Consider the following 14911-nt stretch of genomic DNA (forward strand, 5'->3'; position numbering starts at 1 on the left):
GATGCCAGACCACTAATCTCAGCTCTGTGCAGGGGCGCAACCTCCCTCTCCGCTCGCCCCTCCCTCGACTGCTTCGCTAACTCGGGACTCCACCCTCCCCTCCGGGCCGTCTTGTGAACAGTTGTTGTGTTCTTGTTGCGTTCTCTCCGGTGCAGGCAGATGCTCGGCCTCCACGGTCAACTTGCCAAGACAGGTGGAGCCTGTCATTAACAACAGGCTGTCCAAGTCCTCTGCCACGCTCTGGAACTCCCCCAGCCGAAGTAAGGACGACCGCACCGGCGTTCAGTGTCCACCAGGCCTCTTCTCCTCCCCCCCCACCCTACCACCACCCTCCCCCACCCTCCTTTCACCCCTCCCCCTCCCCCCAGACTGGTGTTTTGGTTTTGGTTTTTATTTATTATTCTTCTAACTGTTGTTTCTGGTGGTCTGCCTGCCTGCCTGTGCTTGGTGACTGGTCATCTTACACCTTGCCCCCCTCCTCCCATCCCCCTCCCCCCCCCCACCCTCTCTCACACTTCCTGGTCTCCTTATGCATCGTGGCTTAATTTTTTGATTTGGTCGGTGGTTGTTGTCTTCAATGCATCTTCGATCAGCCCCTGGCATCAATGAACCATATTTTGTGTGATTGATTTTGGTACAGCGTCACTCTCCTGGTCATTATCTGGTCACGACATCCTTTTTTTCCATGCTCTTAAGTTGTCCCTTTTATGTTAATGTTGATGGTATGCTGTGTTGGTGTTGGTGGTGGTGGGAATTATTATAGTGTGGGTGTGGGTGGGAAGGGTTTTGATTCGACAATTAGATGAATTAGCTGAATGAACAGTGTTAAAAGTTATATTTCATTTGACTTATGCCACCTTTTGCATGGTTTAGACGGTATAAATCAAACTGTTCAAATATTTAAACATAAATACGGTGTCACTCATTTCACCATATTCCTAAGTTGCTACACCAGACATACCTAGGCCGTGTTGTCACCATTTCAGATTTGTCACATTTCATATCATGCCTCATTATAAGACCGAATCACCCACAGTGCAATCAGCAGTTTGACTTTTAATCGCCCCCACCACAATGGCTCTTCCGATTTTGTGCTTTGTCATCAATAGAATGTTATCAGCCGTGGGATATCTCCTTCCAGAATGCATTTTTTATTTAGAATCCAATGGATGTATCTAGGGCTGTCACGATATGACATTTTACATGACGATTAATTGTCACTCAAATAATTGGCGATTAACGATTTAATTGTGTATTTGTCGTTGATAATTACATTTCTGTTTGGCTTTTAGGCTTTGAAGTTGCATGGTAGATATGACACATAACCTAAATATACAAATACATTACTGACATATTTGACAACTTACTACTTAAAAAATAACATTGCTAGTGGAAATAGCCGATCTACAAGCTCACAACGCGTCGCGATGCGATGCGTTGTGAGCTTGTAGATCTGCTATTTCCACTATTTCTGACATTTTTCCACATTCACGATTATGATGATTATGACAAAATAATTGCGACAATGTCAAATAATCACGATTAGACGATTATGTAATAATTGTGACAGCCCTAGATGTATCAGCTTGTGTTTCTGGCCTGGGAGGTATAGTCCGCAGCATGGCTGTTATAGACAGACTTCCACAGTGGCTCTCCGTACAGCCTCTACTTGCCGCATCGGAGGAGGTGAAGAGAGAAAGGAAGGGAAAAAAACCCTCACTGTTGCCTAGCAACAGGGGGTAGTTGGGTTATCAGCCCAGTCATAAAACATGTTGTGAAAAAGATCCATCCAGCAGACAGCAAAGGTGACCCTGCCCCCCCCTCCCCTCCCGTGCCATTATAGAACATGAGTCCGCCTGCAGGTCAGGTTATCTTGTCAAATATTGTAACTCATTTAGTTCTTCTTGGTGCTGTTATGATTGCACTATTATTCTATGCATATGTGTGTTGCTTGTATCACGCATATCATTTTTGTCTTCTGCAGAGTAACTAGTGGGGAGGAGCTTGCTTCCTCTCAAACGATGACTCAGCTAAATCCACTCACTTTCCCCTGCCAAAAGAATCGACAGTTTGACACATTATTAAGTGAGCCACAAGGTCAAATTGACAGTGTTAATTGAACTGAGAATGCATTTATTTTCCAAATGGATCTGTAAATGCTTACTGCGCATCTTTGTACAGTTTGCAGCGAATGTAAGTTCAAGGTTTTGTTTGAGAGATAAGTAATTAAAACACGCCGATCTACCTGTACTCACCTCAAACCAGTGTAATGTATCTCAAACTGGTGCAGCAGCAGAAAATACATTTTAAAGGGGTCACTTTTTATAGAACTGCACTCATCGTCACAAATGCTGCGTCCATCTCTGTGTTTTCCTCACTCTTGTGCAATTTTGTACATCCTTTTATATTCTGCTGGCAAAACAAACCTTTCTGGTGCAGCAGAAAGAGACAATGGAGGCATGGGAAGGAAAAGAGAAACAAACATTTGAGAAGAAACAGGCGTGTAGTGAAGCAAATCATTGAGATACAACAGTGAAATCTCGCTCATTCGAACAACCATCATTTCGACAACGGACCGTCGGGAGGGTTAGCGACTCACCCCACGGAGGTTAGGGTTAGGGTAAGGGTTAGGTTTGGGTGTTGAAAAGATGACACATAGAAACAGCGAAACGCTCCCAGATACAACTGGACAAAAGTGTTGCAGATGCAGAGTAGAAATGTGTGTATTATTTTAGCAAGAGACTGGAGTGAAATGCTGCAATGCAGCCAGACCTTGTTTCAGCTAATTGTGGAGAAGTGAGATCCATATCTCATCTAAATGATATTCCTTTTGGGAGTCTCAGAGTCTAGGCTTACATACCATATCATTTAGTTCTGTCTGGCTCTCTCTTCTTTCTCTCTCTCTCTCTTTTGTCCTTCCTAGTGTTCTACAATCTACAATCTATCAGTGGTGTGATTTACACAATTGATTTTTATTTTGGTATTTAATGGACACAGTGAAGGCCTCCAACGGAAAAAATAAAACAACAACATTGTTCTCTGACACCGCTTGTTCCACTTGCTGTTCATGAGAGTGTGTTTGTTTGTTTTACTCCGCCCCTCATTGCAATGCATCTGATACATCTTGCTGTTGTGGAACGTCATATGTGTTGTTTAGTCCTTCGTCATATGACTCACAAAATGACAGTAAAGACTGTTAGATATGCACCATATGATAGCTAAATGTGCTGAGGGCATAGGAGCGTGTCTTATGGTGTGTTTGTTCATGCCAAGTTGGAACTGTCTGGGACGTTTCCGTCTTGGGATTTCCTACTGTACTTCCTACCTCAAGGAAGTGTTCAAGTGGTTGAGGTTGTAACAAAATCTACACCCAAAATAAACTTGTGTTTGTTTGACAGCTTTTCACAACATATCTTGCTGTATTTATTGCATAACCAGGTCACAGCACTATCTCTGAAAAGTCTGAACTCTGAGAAAGCCCCAAGTTTCCGACCAGGATTGACTCATTGGAGGACTGATCATGTGGATCTTTCCTATTCGGAAATCTGGAAACCTCTCTGTTCCCACTTAGCATGAATGAACCCTTACTCATAGCATCGATCTAAACCAACTGACAGATGATTTATACTTCACCGTACAAATTGCGTCACAGACCAAGTAACTTTTGGCCAGTGACACAGTCACTAATATAGTCAAGAGCACTAATCCTGAACTGACCTAGTATGAACAGCGCATTGCATTGAATATGAGTGGGATCGATTTGGGTGCGAGTCTTGGCTTTTGGGTGAAATGGCTTTGAGTGGTAAGTAACAAGAATTAACGTGACCTGGGTTTGTTCTTGTGCGGTGGTGTTGCAGTTGTCGAATGCGCAATGTGAACGAACATGTACTATCTATCCATCGAATGGAGAGTCTTGCTGTCTGTCAGAGTGAGTGGGTGTTTGTCTCAGCGTGCAAGGTCACACTGGTCAGAGTGTGGTTGTTGCATTCTGAGCCAGACTGTGTTCACAGTGTGTCTGGGGGGTGTGAGTGGACGTGTGTGTGGTTGTCGTCACTCAGGAACAACACAATTGTGTCGATGTCCTCAGGACCAGGGGCGTCACAAGGGGGGGGGGGGGGGGGGGGGACTGAGTTACTAGGGCCCAAGGTGGAGGGGAGGGGCCTTGATTATTTTATACTTTAGCTATTGAAAAATAGCAGATATACAAGCTCACAGCACGGCACAGTGCCGCACTGCGAGCTTGTAGATCATCTATTTTTGAAAAGTCGTGAAAATGTGTGCAAATGTGTGAAGATCTACGAGCTCTCAGCGTGGCACTCGGTGCCACGTTCTGAGCTTGTGCATCTGCTATTTTTCAACAGTTAAAGCACAAAATATTGCGTAATAATGAGTTCCCAGTCTAAATGGGTTAAACCCCCTCCCCCTATGAAGAACATTCATGGGAGGCCCGCAGTGAAGCCTTGTCCAGGGCCCAGAATTTGGTGCGACACCCCTGTGCGTGTGTGTGGGTGGTGCATCCATGAGTGGGTGTTTTGTTTGCAAGAACGCGTGTTTAAACGTACAGTATGTGTGTACATGCATACTGTACACAGAGCGAGCTGTGGTATGTGACGGCAACCTGGTACTGACAGCGCCCTCTTGTGTCAGCCCGCAGTCTGCGTCTGAGCCCGTGGGAGAGCAAGATTGTGGAGCGCCTCATGACTCCCACCCTGTCCTTCCTGGCCCGTAGCCGCAGTGCCGTCACCCTCCTCAACAGCAGTGACCCGCGTGAGTGTGACCCCCTTTCTAACTCTATTCCTATGTTGTTTTCAGCCAGCTATCCACTCATTCCGACACAAAGTTTGGAGGTGGAGAAATTAAGCTCCACCACTTGATTAAATCATGCAGACCTTTAGAAAGCAACTCTTATAGTCATCATACATATACCGTACAGCACTGGTTCCCAAACGTTTTAGCTCAAGACCCAAAAGAGACATCAGTTTATAAAAATGTTTACGTTGTTTTCAACTCTTGACATTTTATGATTTATTTGGGGGGACTTTAAAAGATCGATCTCGCAACCCACGAAAATGGATATGTGACCCACTAACGGGTCCCGACCCACTGTTCTGGAAACAGTGCCGTACAGTGTGCTACACTTTGCAGTGGTTTTAGAAAGAGGCTTCACCCTCCTTGTTGTGATCGGGCCCATGTACCCTTGCGTCCTCCATGTCTCCTGTATGTGCTGTTCAGACTCTCACGGTCACAACTGCTCCCGCTCAGCCTCGGCCAGCCCGCTGACAGGCTGCTCCCACCACCACCCTCACCAGAACACCACAGAGCGCTGGAGAGTGTCCTCTGCCAGCACGCCAGACATCACCCTGCGCCAGCGCAGGCGGAACTCCACACCGGTAGGACACAGTGTGCACATGGGCACAGACAGATATAACATCAAGGGTCACATACTGACCTAGTTGTGGTGCATTCCAACAAATGAGGGATCACAGTCACCCGAATAAGAAAACAATAGCATCCAATGCAAATACACACATTACAGAGGATCACTTACAGAAGCACATTGAACACTCATACACACACACGCACACGCGCACACACACACACGCACACGCGCACACACACACACACACACACACACACACACACACACACACACACACACACACACACACACACACACACACACACACACACACACACACACACACCAGTTGTGCGTTTGCAGAAGTATTCATTTATTTGTGGTAACGTGATTTCTTTCTTTTTTCTTTTTCCACCAGCTTGATAAGAAGAAGAAAGAGAAGAAGGACAAGGAGCGGGAGAATGAGAAGGAGAAGAGCGCTCTCACGAAAGAGAAGGTGCAGAAGAAGAAACCGCCGACCACACCCACCACCACCACCACACCCACTAGCACCACCACTACTCCCAGATCCAGACCGGACATCACCAGGTACCGTTTGAACAGAGACACAGGGGCGTCACAAGGGTGGGGAAAAGTGGGACTGAGTCACTAGGGACCCAAGGAGGTGGAGGGGCCTGGAATTATTTTATACTTTAGCTATTGAAAAATAGCAGATCTCCAAGCTCACAGCGCGGAACCGAGTGCCGCGCTGCGAGCTTGTAGATCTGCTATTTCTGAAAAGTTGTGAAAATGTGTGCAAATCTTTGAATATAGATGTATTTTTCAAGCGAACATTTGTAACTCAAAATTTTCTTCTGGGGTCGGGGGTCCCTGGAACTAAATATTTTGAGATGGGGTCCGTGGCCAAATACATATCATTTTGGGGTCCTTCACATGAAAAGGTTTGAGCACCACTGACATGGAAACATAGGTTTTTCAAAAATCCTTAGAAGGATTTGAAATATTCAAAGACTTGCACAAATTTTCATGATTAAAAAAGCAGATCTACAAGCTCACAGCACGGTACTCTGTGCTGCGCTGTGAGCTTGTATATCTGCTTGTATATCTGCTGCTTCTACGTGTACACAAACACTGCACACAATCTTAAAAATCTTTAAACAATATTTAGTATGACATTGAGCTCAAGTGGCTCAAGCACTATAAGAGGTTTGTGTTCCTGACCTTTATGTAGAACATTGTCCAGTAATGAACTGTTCTGCCGAAAGTGTGTGCGTGCGTGCGTGCGTGCGTGCGTGCGTGCGTGCGTGCGTGCGTGCGTGCGTGCGTGAGAGAGAGAGAGAGAGAGAGAGAGAGAGAGAGAGAGAGGCAGAGAGACAGAGAGACAGAGGGAGAGGATGAGGCTATGGGTGGGGGGGTGTTTGGTTTGTGTCTGGGCTGGAGTCTGGTTCACGTCGTGTTTGGCAGAAGCCCTGAAGGTTAAACGGCCAGTCTCACTGACAGATGGTCCTAAGTGAAATCATATACCAGTACTGTATCTATTCTACACCCACGAAGAGTTGGATGCTATGGAGTCGCCAGCCCCAGGCCCAGTCTGGGTGTCTGCGTGTGTTCGTAGGTGAACTCTTGATTAGACAGAATGGGGTTTCCCTGACTAATGCTGCCCAGGAGGAGAGCGATGGCTCCCTCCTCTCACATTTCACTGCCCTTTTTCTGTTCCAGGAGATCATGAGACTGGTGGACGTGGCGGCTCGGTGTTACTTACTCACGTCTTTGGCTTGACCTAGTTATGGCCCTCGCACGCCGTCAAGCCCCCTACCTTTAGCTTTTAGTTCAATGACCCCTCCTCTCTCTTTTCTACCCCAGGGGTTTCAAACTTTTTGTACACAGGGCACCCCTGTATATAACCTTTTCATCCACGGCACTCCTGAATTACACTGTTTAGATACTTATATCATATCATATTATGTTACGTGAAAATGCACCTCATTCCACCTGAGATATAGCCTCGGGATCCAGGCATTTCAAAGAGAAAAGCCTGGGCTCGCGCCCCTGTAACTGTGGCTCACAACATTTTAATCGTATATAAAATATATGTAGCCGTTCAGATATCTTATTTTACATCAGTATTGTTCATGTGAACTGGTTTGTTTAGGCTTATCCATTATAATTATAAAATCACTATGTTTTCCACCGCGGATCACTTCCTCATTTACTCAAAGCGGACAGCAGCAGGAGTCATGTCCCCCTCCGCGTCCGTTCCGAGACACCGGAGGACGCGGTGAGATCTGCCGGGGGCATAGAATGTCCACGTTAGGTTAGACTACCTGAGATACAGTATGCCACGGAGAAATATCCGTTTCCATCAGAACTGACTGAAAATAACTTTATACTTGACGTTTGACCACTTGAAGCTTATAGCATCCCTATTCGGGGGGAAACGTTCGCCAAAAATAGCCGATCTACAAGCTCACAACGCATCACATACGTGACGCGTTGTGAGCTTGTATATCGCCTATTTTTGGCAAGCATAGAGAGTCTAAGTGGTTAAATTGTAGTGATATTGATGCATTCCAAATATTATAAAAGTATTCCGAGGCTGGCATCACAGCACCCTAGGGTGCCACGGCACCCACTTTGGGAAACCCTGTTCTACCCTTCTTACTATCTATCTCTTTATCTTTCTCTCTCTTCCTTACCTGTCTTCTCTCCTCTCCTGCCGTAGCACTCCGAAGCGCAAAAACAGGCCCCCGTCACCGGCAGCCCCGAAAAGCAGGCCGTTGTCCCCCTGTGTGCCGGCAGTGGCCTCCAAGACCCCCGCGACGGGCAAGAAGACCCCTCCTGGCACCAAGACCCGACCCAAGCGGGCACAGACCCCTGTCCGGGTGAAGACCCAGACGGTCGCCGCGGTCGCTGTGGAAACGAACGACGAGCCCCAGCAGCCCGCCGCTCCCGCGGAGACAAAGGGTAAGCCTGATGAGTGCAGTATCCAAGCACCAAGGTGACTTACAGCTTTTGGCCGACATTCACCTGCCACGTTTAATTCACACGTGATTAGCACAGACTGTGTCTTTGCCAGCAGCTGATTCCGGGTTTTTTAACACAGTCTGAGAGATTTCTTTTTTGTAAACTACTGAGCTGTTTTTCTTTTTGTTCATATGGTAATTCATTATAATTGCATCCTTAAAATTCATTGCATTCATGCATTATTAAAAAACTGCAGATAAGTCTCATCTAGCAGTTTTTCAACGGTTTCAGTGGATATACTGTATGTACTATGTTCTCCCCATATGGTGGCTGGTGAAAATCTGCCAAGTCTGCTTAGTATGATGCGCGGGTCAGGTTTTTTTTCATAACCCGCACGGTCAACGCGGTCAACGGGTCGGCCCGCGCATCACTACTGCTATATATTAAGGCTGGGCGATATTAGGAAAACCTTTGATATTCGATAACGTTGTTGGATACCTCGATATGGATATTATTCACGATATTAGTAAAAACAATTGCATTATATCGTTTTTATGCTTTAGGTCCACTGCCTGCCTAACCCAGATAATGAATAGCGTATCCATGCATGCACACTGCACAGTACACATAGAAGGGTTAGGTAGGTTTTATTGAAATAACCACACCTGGTTACAGATGGACAGCTTTTTTGCATGTGCTACGTTCATACATAGTATGTCTGTTAATTAATTTGACACATACACCAATACCTCATTTCAAGCCTCTTCATCGATATGTATACATGTTGATACCTCGTTATCGATACATTTTCGATATATTGCCCAGGCTTAATATATATATATATATATATATATATATATATATATATATATATATAGTTGCAGCTGTAACAGACCTGTGATTCATTATGTGGCTTTATAAACAGGGCTCTGTCTCATGTCCTGTCCTTCCCTCCGTATATCCCTATCTGTCCTGTATACAGGCTCTGGTGATGTTCCTGCTATCGTGGTGTCTGCTGCAGCAGTCACTCCACCCTCCATAAGCCCACCAGTTGTAGCGGCACCCTCCCTCCCTGTGCAGAGCACTGAGCCGGCCGCCTCAACTGCCCCTCCTACCCCTCCTGCCTCTCCTACCCCTCCTGCCTCTCCTGCCCCACCTTCCCCTCCTGCCCCAGAGACCAATGATGCTCCTGCTGCTGCCACCACCACCACCACTCCCACTACACCTGCTACACCTGCAGCCACCGCCACCGTTGCTGCTGCTGCTACTATTGCTACAACTCCAGCTGCTGCTCCAGCCAGCAGGCCATCAGCCGGCACCAACGACCCAGAGGAGGCGGCCCGCGTCCTGGCCGAGAAGCGCAGGCAGGCCCGCGAGCAGCGCGAGAGGGAGGAGCAGGAACGTTTGGAGCAGGAGAACAGGAACAGGTAAGCTTGGCCCGGTCAGAGGTCAGAGTCAGAGTACTGTTGTTCTGACTGCTACTGTAGGTATCCACTTGCGCCCGTATTCAGTTTATCTCAGTTGCTCCCTACCGGGTCATAGGTTCAAGCAAACACAGGTTAAGTCAAATGAAGTGATATTCTCAATTATCCCTCATTCATGTGGTATAAACCTGTGATTTCCTTTATTTGTAATTTCGAGGATCCCCAGTCTTTTTTTTTTTTTTTTTTTTACGACTATAAGAATGGACCTGAAAGGGTCCATTTGGTTCCACTTGTACAGTCTCAGAGATACAGATGTCTAACTCCTCAAGGACCCCTGGGGGTCCCCAGACCCCAAGTTGAGAACCACTGATAAACTACAAGAAAGAAACACATTTCCCACTTTTCTAACACTTAATGATCTTGATTAACTGGATTCATTTATATGAATAAAATAAAATTTGAGTTACAAATGTTCAAAATATACACATATTCAAAGATTTGCACACATTTTCACGACTTTTTAGTGCCGCGCTGTGAGCTTGTAGATCTGCTATTTGTCAATAGCTAAAGTATAAAATAATTAAGGCCCCTCCACCTTGGGCCCTAGTAATTCAATCCCACTTTTCCCCCCTTGTGACGCCCCTGAAAGTAACAAAGAGAACGCCTCTCCTATCCTCTCTGCAGGATCCTGCGTGAGGAGGCCAAGGTGCGGGAGGCGGAGGAGAGGAAGCGCAGAGAGGAGGAGGCGCGCCTCATGGCCGAGCAGCAGCGCCTGAGAGACGAGGCCGAGCGCATTCGGGAGGAGAAGGAGGCGCAAGAGAAAGCCAGGTTCGACCAGGAGGAGAACGACAAGCTGCAGAAACAGGTCAGCTGGATCGGCTTGTGTGCAGTGCATTCTGAGAGTAGTGCTGTTCTAAAGGAATCTATGCTTTATCAGTATTGATATACAAGTTCAACAAATGTGACTCCCTGTGATTCCCCCGCAAATTCAGTAGAGATGCTGCAATCTTGATCTTTGACTTTCGATCCGGTAGCGATATGGAAGCATCAATTACCGATCCGATACAGATGCCGATCCGATACAGATGCCAATCCGATACAGCACATATTTGATATATTTAATATTATATATGAAATATGATATATAAATAATAAGTACAATAAAATAAAACTAAAATAAAAGCACATATTTACAATCTGCATTTTAGCTATGATTCGATGTACGTCTTTTGGCTGATATCGAGCCGATATCCGATCTGAAGATCGGATTGCAGCATCCCTAAAATCCAGTCAACCTTTCTACCATCAGGGTAGATTTATACATTGGGGTGGGGGGAGTACATGTTGTTGTGAGCCCTAACCTCAGGCCTAAGTCTGACTGACTCACAGCCCCCACATCGACTGTCTGGCATCTGGGCAGATTAACGAAGGAGAATATGTGCTGTCAAAGAGGATGTGTGTCATCGCGCGAGCCCCGACAGTCGGAGGCGGTCCTGTCCAGCCGGCCAGATGCCAGCTGGTGACCTCCATAATGGCGTTAGCCCAGTGTTTAGCAGGGGCTGAGAGAGCCATTGTGACTGTTGTGACTGTTGGCCTCAGTGACAGCTCTGTGCTGCCCCTTGTCTGGGCTCGGCATTGGAATGGGATGACAGCGTTATAGGGAGGGACTATGTCTCTGTGCCACTTCATGCCTGAAGTGTTCAGCTATGCTTCATGGCGTTCATGCTCATTGCTCGCTCTGGCCCTCCAGGGATTTGCCCTGGTTCAATTGGCCAGTTGTTTAGCACTTATGGCGCCTGTGCCGGTATGGCTTTGTATTTTTAGCTCTTGGTTTAGTTATAGTATTGTGTCCTTGTGAATGAAAGGACTTTGAAACTTGTGTGGTATCCTTTAAATTGACTTGTAATTTGAAGCCTTTTTTCTGTCTAGAGTCTAGACAATAGACAATTCATTCTATTTGTTTTGCCCATGACAGATGAGATTTACATGTATGACATATCATTGTTTTCATCCGTCTGCTCATCACATCTGTTGTGTTGCCAGTGAGTCTAAACACGCAGTGAGCTATATAATGGAATCATTTAAAGAACATACTGTATCAACTTTTGCCTGAAGGCAGACTACTACTAAAGCAGCCATGTGCTGCCACCTGGTGGTTTAAGTGCAAACTGACTTTCTTTTACAAGAAACAAAATGCCTTGCCCCCATGTATTTCAAAACAGGAGAGAGAAAATAAGTATCCAATTATAATTATTCTGAAAGGTTGATACAATTAACTTAATATGTTCGTTATGTTATTGTTTCAGAGGGAAGAGGCTGATTCCAAGGCCCGCGAGGAGGCCGAGCGTCAGCGCCTGGAAAGAGAGAAACATTTCCAGAAAGAGGAACAGGAGCGTCTGGAAAGGAAGAGGGTAAGGAAATTAATTCTCTTCGGTGTCCAGAAAGTCCACACATGCTGCTTGATACACGTACTTGATCACTCAGTACACAAATGACATGTTGATAATTGACGGCACCTCCACCCTCTCCCCCTGGACAGCGCCTAGAGGAGATTATGAAGAGGACCCGCCGTAAGAGCGATGCGGGTGATAAGGTTGGTGTGATTTGATATTCTCTGAGAAACGTAACTACTAGTGACTTATTGGACAACTTTGTTTTTTTTTCTACAACAAGGTTTCATATTTTAGATTGTAATTAGAGAAAAGAAAATATGAATGTTAAAATGTTTTCATTTACTGCTTTCTATCGTTTTAGCCATTTTAGCGATTTTTATTTCAGTGGTTGGGGGCATGAGTACAAGTGGCTAAATATGTCTTTTTAGACACAATAAGCTGCCGATTGCTTTATTACTATTTACAGTAACACTACTAACCCCCATAAGTCACATCTGCCCATGAAAGCGCCAGTATCTTATGGTATAGAACTCCATCTTATGAACTACTGCTTAAATAACATTGGGCTAAATCGTTGTATGTTGTTTTAAACAATTGCAGAAGGATGTCAAGGCTTCTCCACAGGTCAATGGCAAGGACACAAACACCAATCAAGGTAGGTTTTCTCTGTTGATAAATGTGCTTTTGACTATAGTGTGTATAGTAGTAGTGAAAACTGTCTCAAGTTCAACACCTTTAATGTTGCCTATTAGACAGAGGCCATTCTCCAAAGGGGAAATCACACATTGTGTTATATTATACTGTAGTAATTAATTCATGAATTCCTTGCTTATTCATATTCAACTTTCCTTCAGGGCCTGTAAACCTGCAGAGTCCTCGGGAGCCTGTGAGTAATAGCGCAACAGTCATCAGCCAATCACAAGGTGTCTCTGGCTCTGTCCTGAATGGTGTTCAGCCAGCCTCTCACCAGAATGGCCTCTCAGCTAATGGCGAGGCAGCTGACTTTGAGCAGATCATCAAGCTGAACAGTGGGGGTAACCCCGGGCAGCAGCCGAGTGGCAGGGGCACTGAGCCAATCTTGGCCTTCGAGGGAGGAGAGCCCTTCCTGATGAAAACAGGTCCAATGAAACCTCAGCATGTTGCAGGTACAGCCCCTGGATACGCAAAGTTATAGATTGTCGATGCACAGTATATTGTCAAATGGAGGCTTCAGCTCTCTCCTATCTTGATTCAAGCTTCACAATGGTAGCCTCAGTGGTGGGAGAACTGTGTTTAAAACCAAGATTGAGTTCCTAGCCTTGTTTAAACATTTCACTTGATTTGTCGGAGATAGAGCAACGTCTCCTATAGTAATTCCAGTGCCTCCTGCAGTCTTGAACGCAATTTAATTATCAACGAAAGCAAACAAAAAACATCATTGGTTCCAATCATTTTATCATAAACCAAATATTAACCCTTGATTGTAATCACACATCAACTTTTAAAAATGCTACAAAAGGCACTGTTTGTTCCCAAAATGTGCTTTCACTTCTGGGTGGCAACCCAGCCTGACGGAGACCTGCGTGCTGAGGAGCGTGCTTTTCTAGTTCAAATTCTGAAAATTCTGAAACAGGGTTTGTTGAATATTAGATTTTATTTTTTAATTTGTTTTCATTATTTGTATTCGCAAAAATGTATGATCCTCTGATTGCACATGTGTGCAACTAAGTATAACCCAGGCCTTTCTCCTCTGTTTATGTCTCCACTCCCTCATTCCCTCTGCTTCCAGAGGTCCTGTGAGTCCTGAGGCTTCCACTGAGATGCATCTTTCTGACTCAAGACTGGTTGAGCTACTGTAAGAGATTTGTGCCCCCACACCGCAGCAGATTATAAGGAAGTGTGCCAAAACAAAACAAAAAAACTATGGACTGCTTGAGGTTCTCTGTAATATCTCCAAACTGCAGAGGATAAAACAGAGGAACATGACTCAAAAGTAAAAAAAGAAGAGACTTAAAAAAAGGAACAAAAAAAGCAAGTATTGTCTGTCTAAGTCACTGCGTGTCATGGTGCAGCATTTGATGAGTTTTACTGAAATGTAACATGGCAATTTATGGTGCACCTTAAACATGACTGACAGTGTAACACATTTTAGGAAATATAAGACCTGGAAATACATACTATTTGACAGTGGTTATTATTATTATCGTTGTTATGATGTTGCTATTGTTATCTTAAGTTGAACAATGTGTGTGTGTTTGTTCTGTTTGTCTTGAATTATTGAGTTATTTAACTTGAGGAGCATTGTAAGGATTGACCACAGACAGTGTATGTAAATGTATAATGAATGAGCCTAGCTGCTAGGCCTCCTGCCATAGGGGATCTGTGGAATAAAGCTTTATGAAAGGGAGCTGGGTTTGTCTCTCTATCTCCATAATGTATCAATAGGTAGCTGGTTCTGAAAACCAGGTAGGTTCAGTGTGTGGGCTATTTGTTGATTACGTACTCTCACAGTTTTTGATGGTGATACTGAAATGACACATTTTGCATACAATATATTTGCCTCAGTACAAAAAGAAATATGTTCAGACCCATCTCCAGAAGGTGGCAGTACTGTCTTTAAAACAAAACCAAAAGAGTTCTGCTCTCATTATTTTTCTGCTGCTCTATTTAGCACTGAATCCTTTCTTTTTTTAAAGATTTGTTTTTGGGCTTTTATGCCTTTATTGGATAGGACAGTAGAGCCATAGCTAAACTAAACAAATGTATAGCCAGTGTATATGATGAAAGTAAAT

At 44.9% G+C, this 14911-nt stretch overlaps 1 protein-coding gene across 3 annotated transcripts in view; it reads left to right on the forward strand.

Moving 5' to 3' along the window:
* The window catches only part of LOC308292393 (uncharacterized protein), a 47536-nt gene extending 32979 nt beyond the window's left edge, over positions 1-14557 (forward strand). Inside the window, exons 6-17 of one of the 3 annotated variants that reach the window (XM_080734702.1) lie at positions 156-260; positions 4648-4767; positions 5233-5390; positions 5778-5947; positions 8082-8323; positions 9306-9750; positions 10432-10612; positions 12054-12158; positions 12287-12340; positions 12741-12795; positions 12995-13285; positions 13909-14557. In XM_080734702.1, coding sequence (XP_080590828.1) covers positions 156-260; positions 4648-4767; positions 5233-5390; positions 5778-5947; positions 8082-8323; positions 9306-9750; positions 10432-10612; positions 12054-12158; positions 12287-12340; positions 12741-12795; positions 12995-13285; positions 13909-13919 — 1937 coding nt within the window. In that variant the 3' untranslated portion in view covers positions 13920-14557. The remainder of the gene's footprint in view (positions 1-155; positions 261-4647; positions 4768-5232; positions 5391-5777; positions 5948-8081; positions 8324-9305; positions 9751-10431; positions 10613-12053; positions 12159-12286; positions 12341-12740; positions 12796-12994; positions 13286-13908) is intronic. The other 2 variants (XM_080734703.1, XM_080734704.1) reach the window with 2 other exon arrangements.
* The last annotated feature ends 354 nt before the right edge of the window (positions 14558-14911 follow it).

This window comes from Nannobrachium achirus (assembly GCF_963921795.1).
Source record: "Nannobrachium achirus genome assembly, chromosome: 10".
In the NCBI taxonomy this organism is placed as follows: domain Eukaryota; kingdom Metazoa; phylum Chordata; class Actinopteri; order Myctophiformes; family Myctophidae; genus Nannobrachium; species Nannobrachium achirus.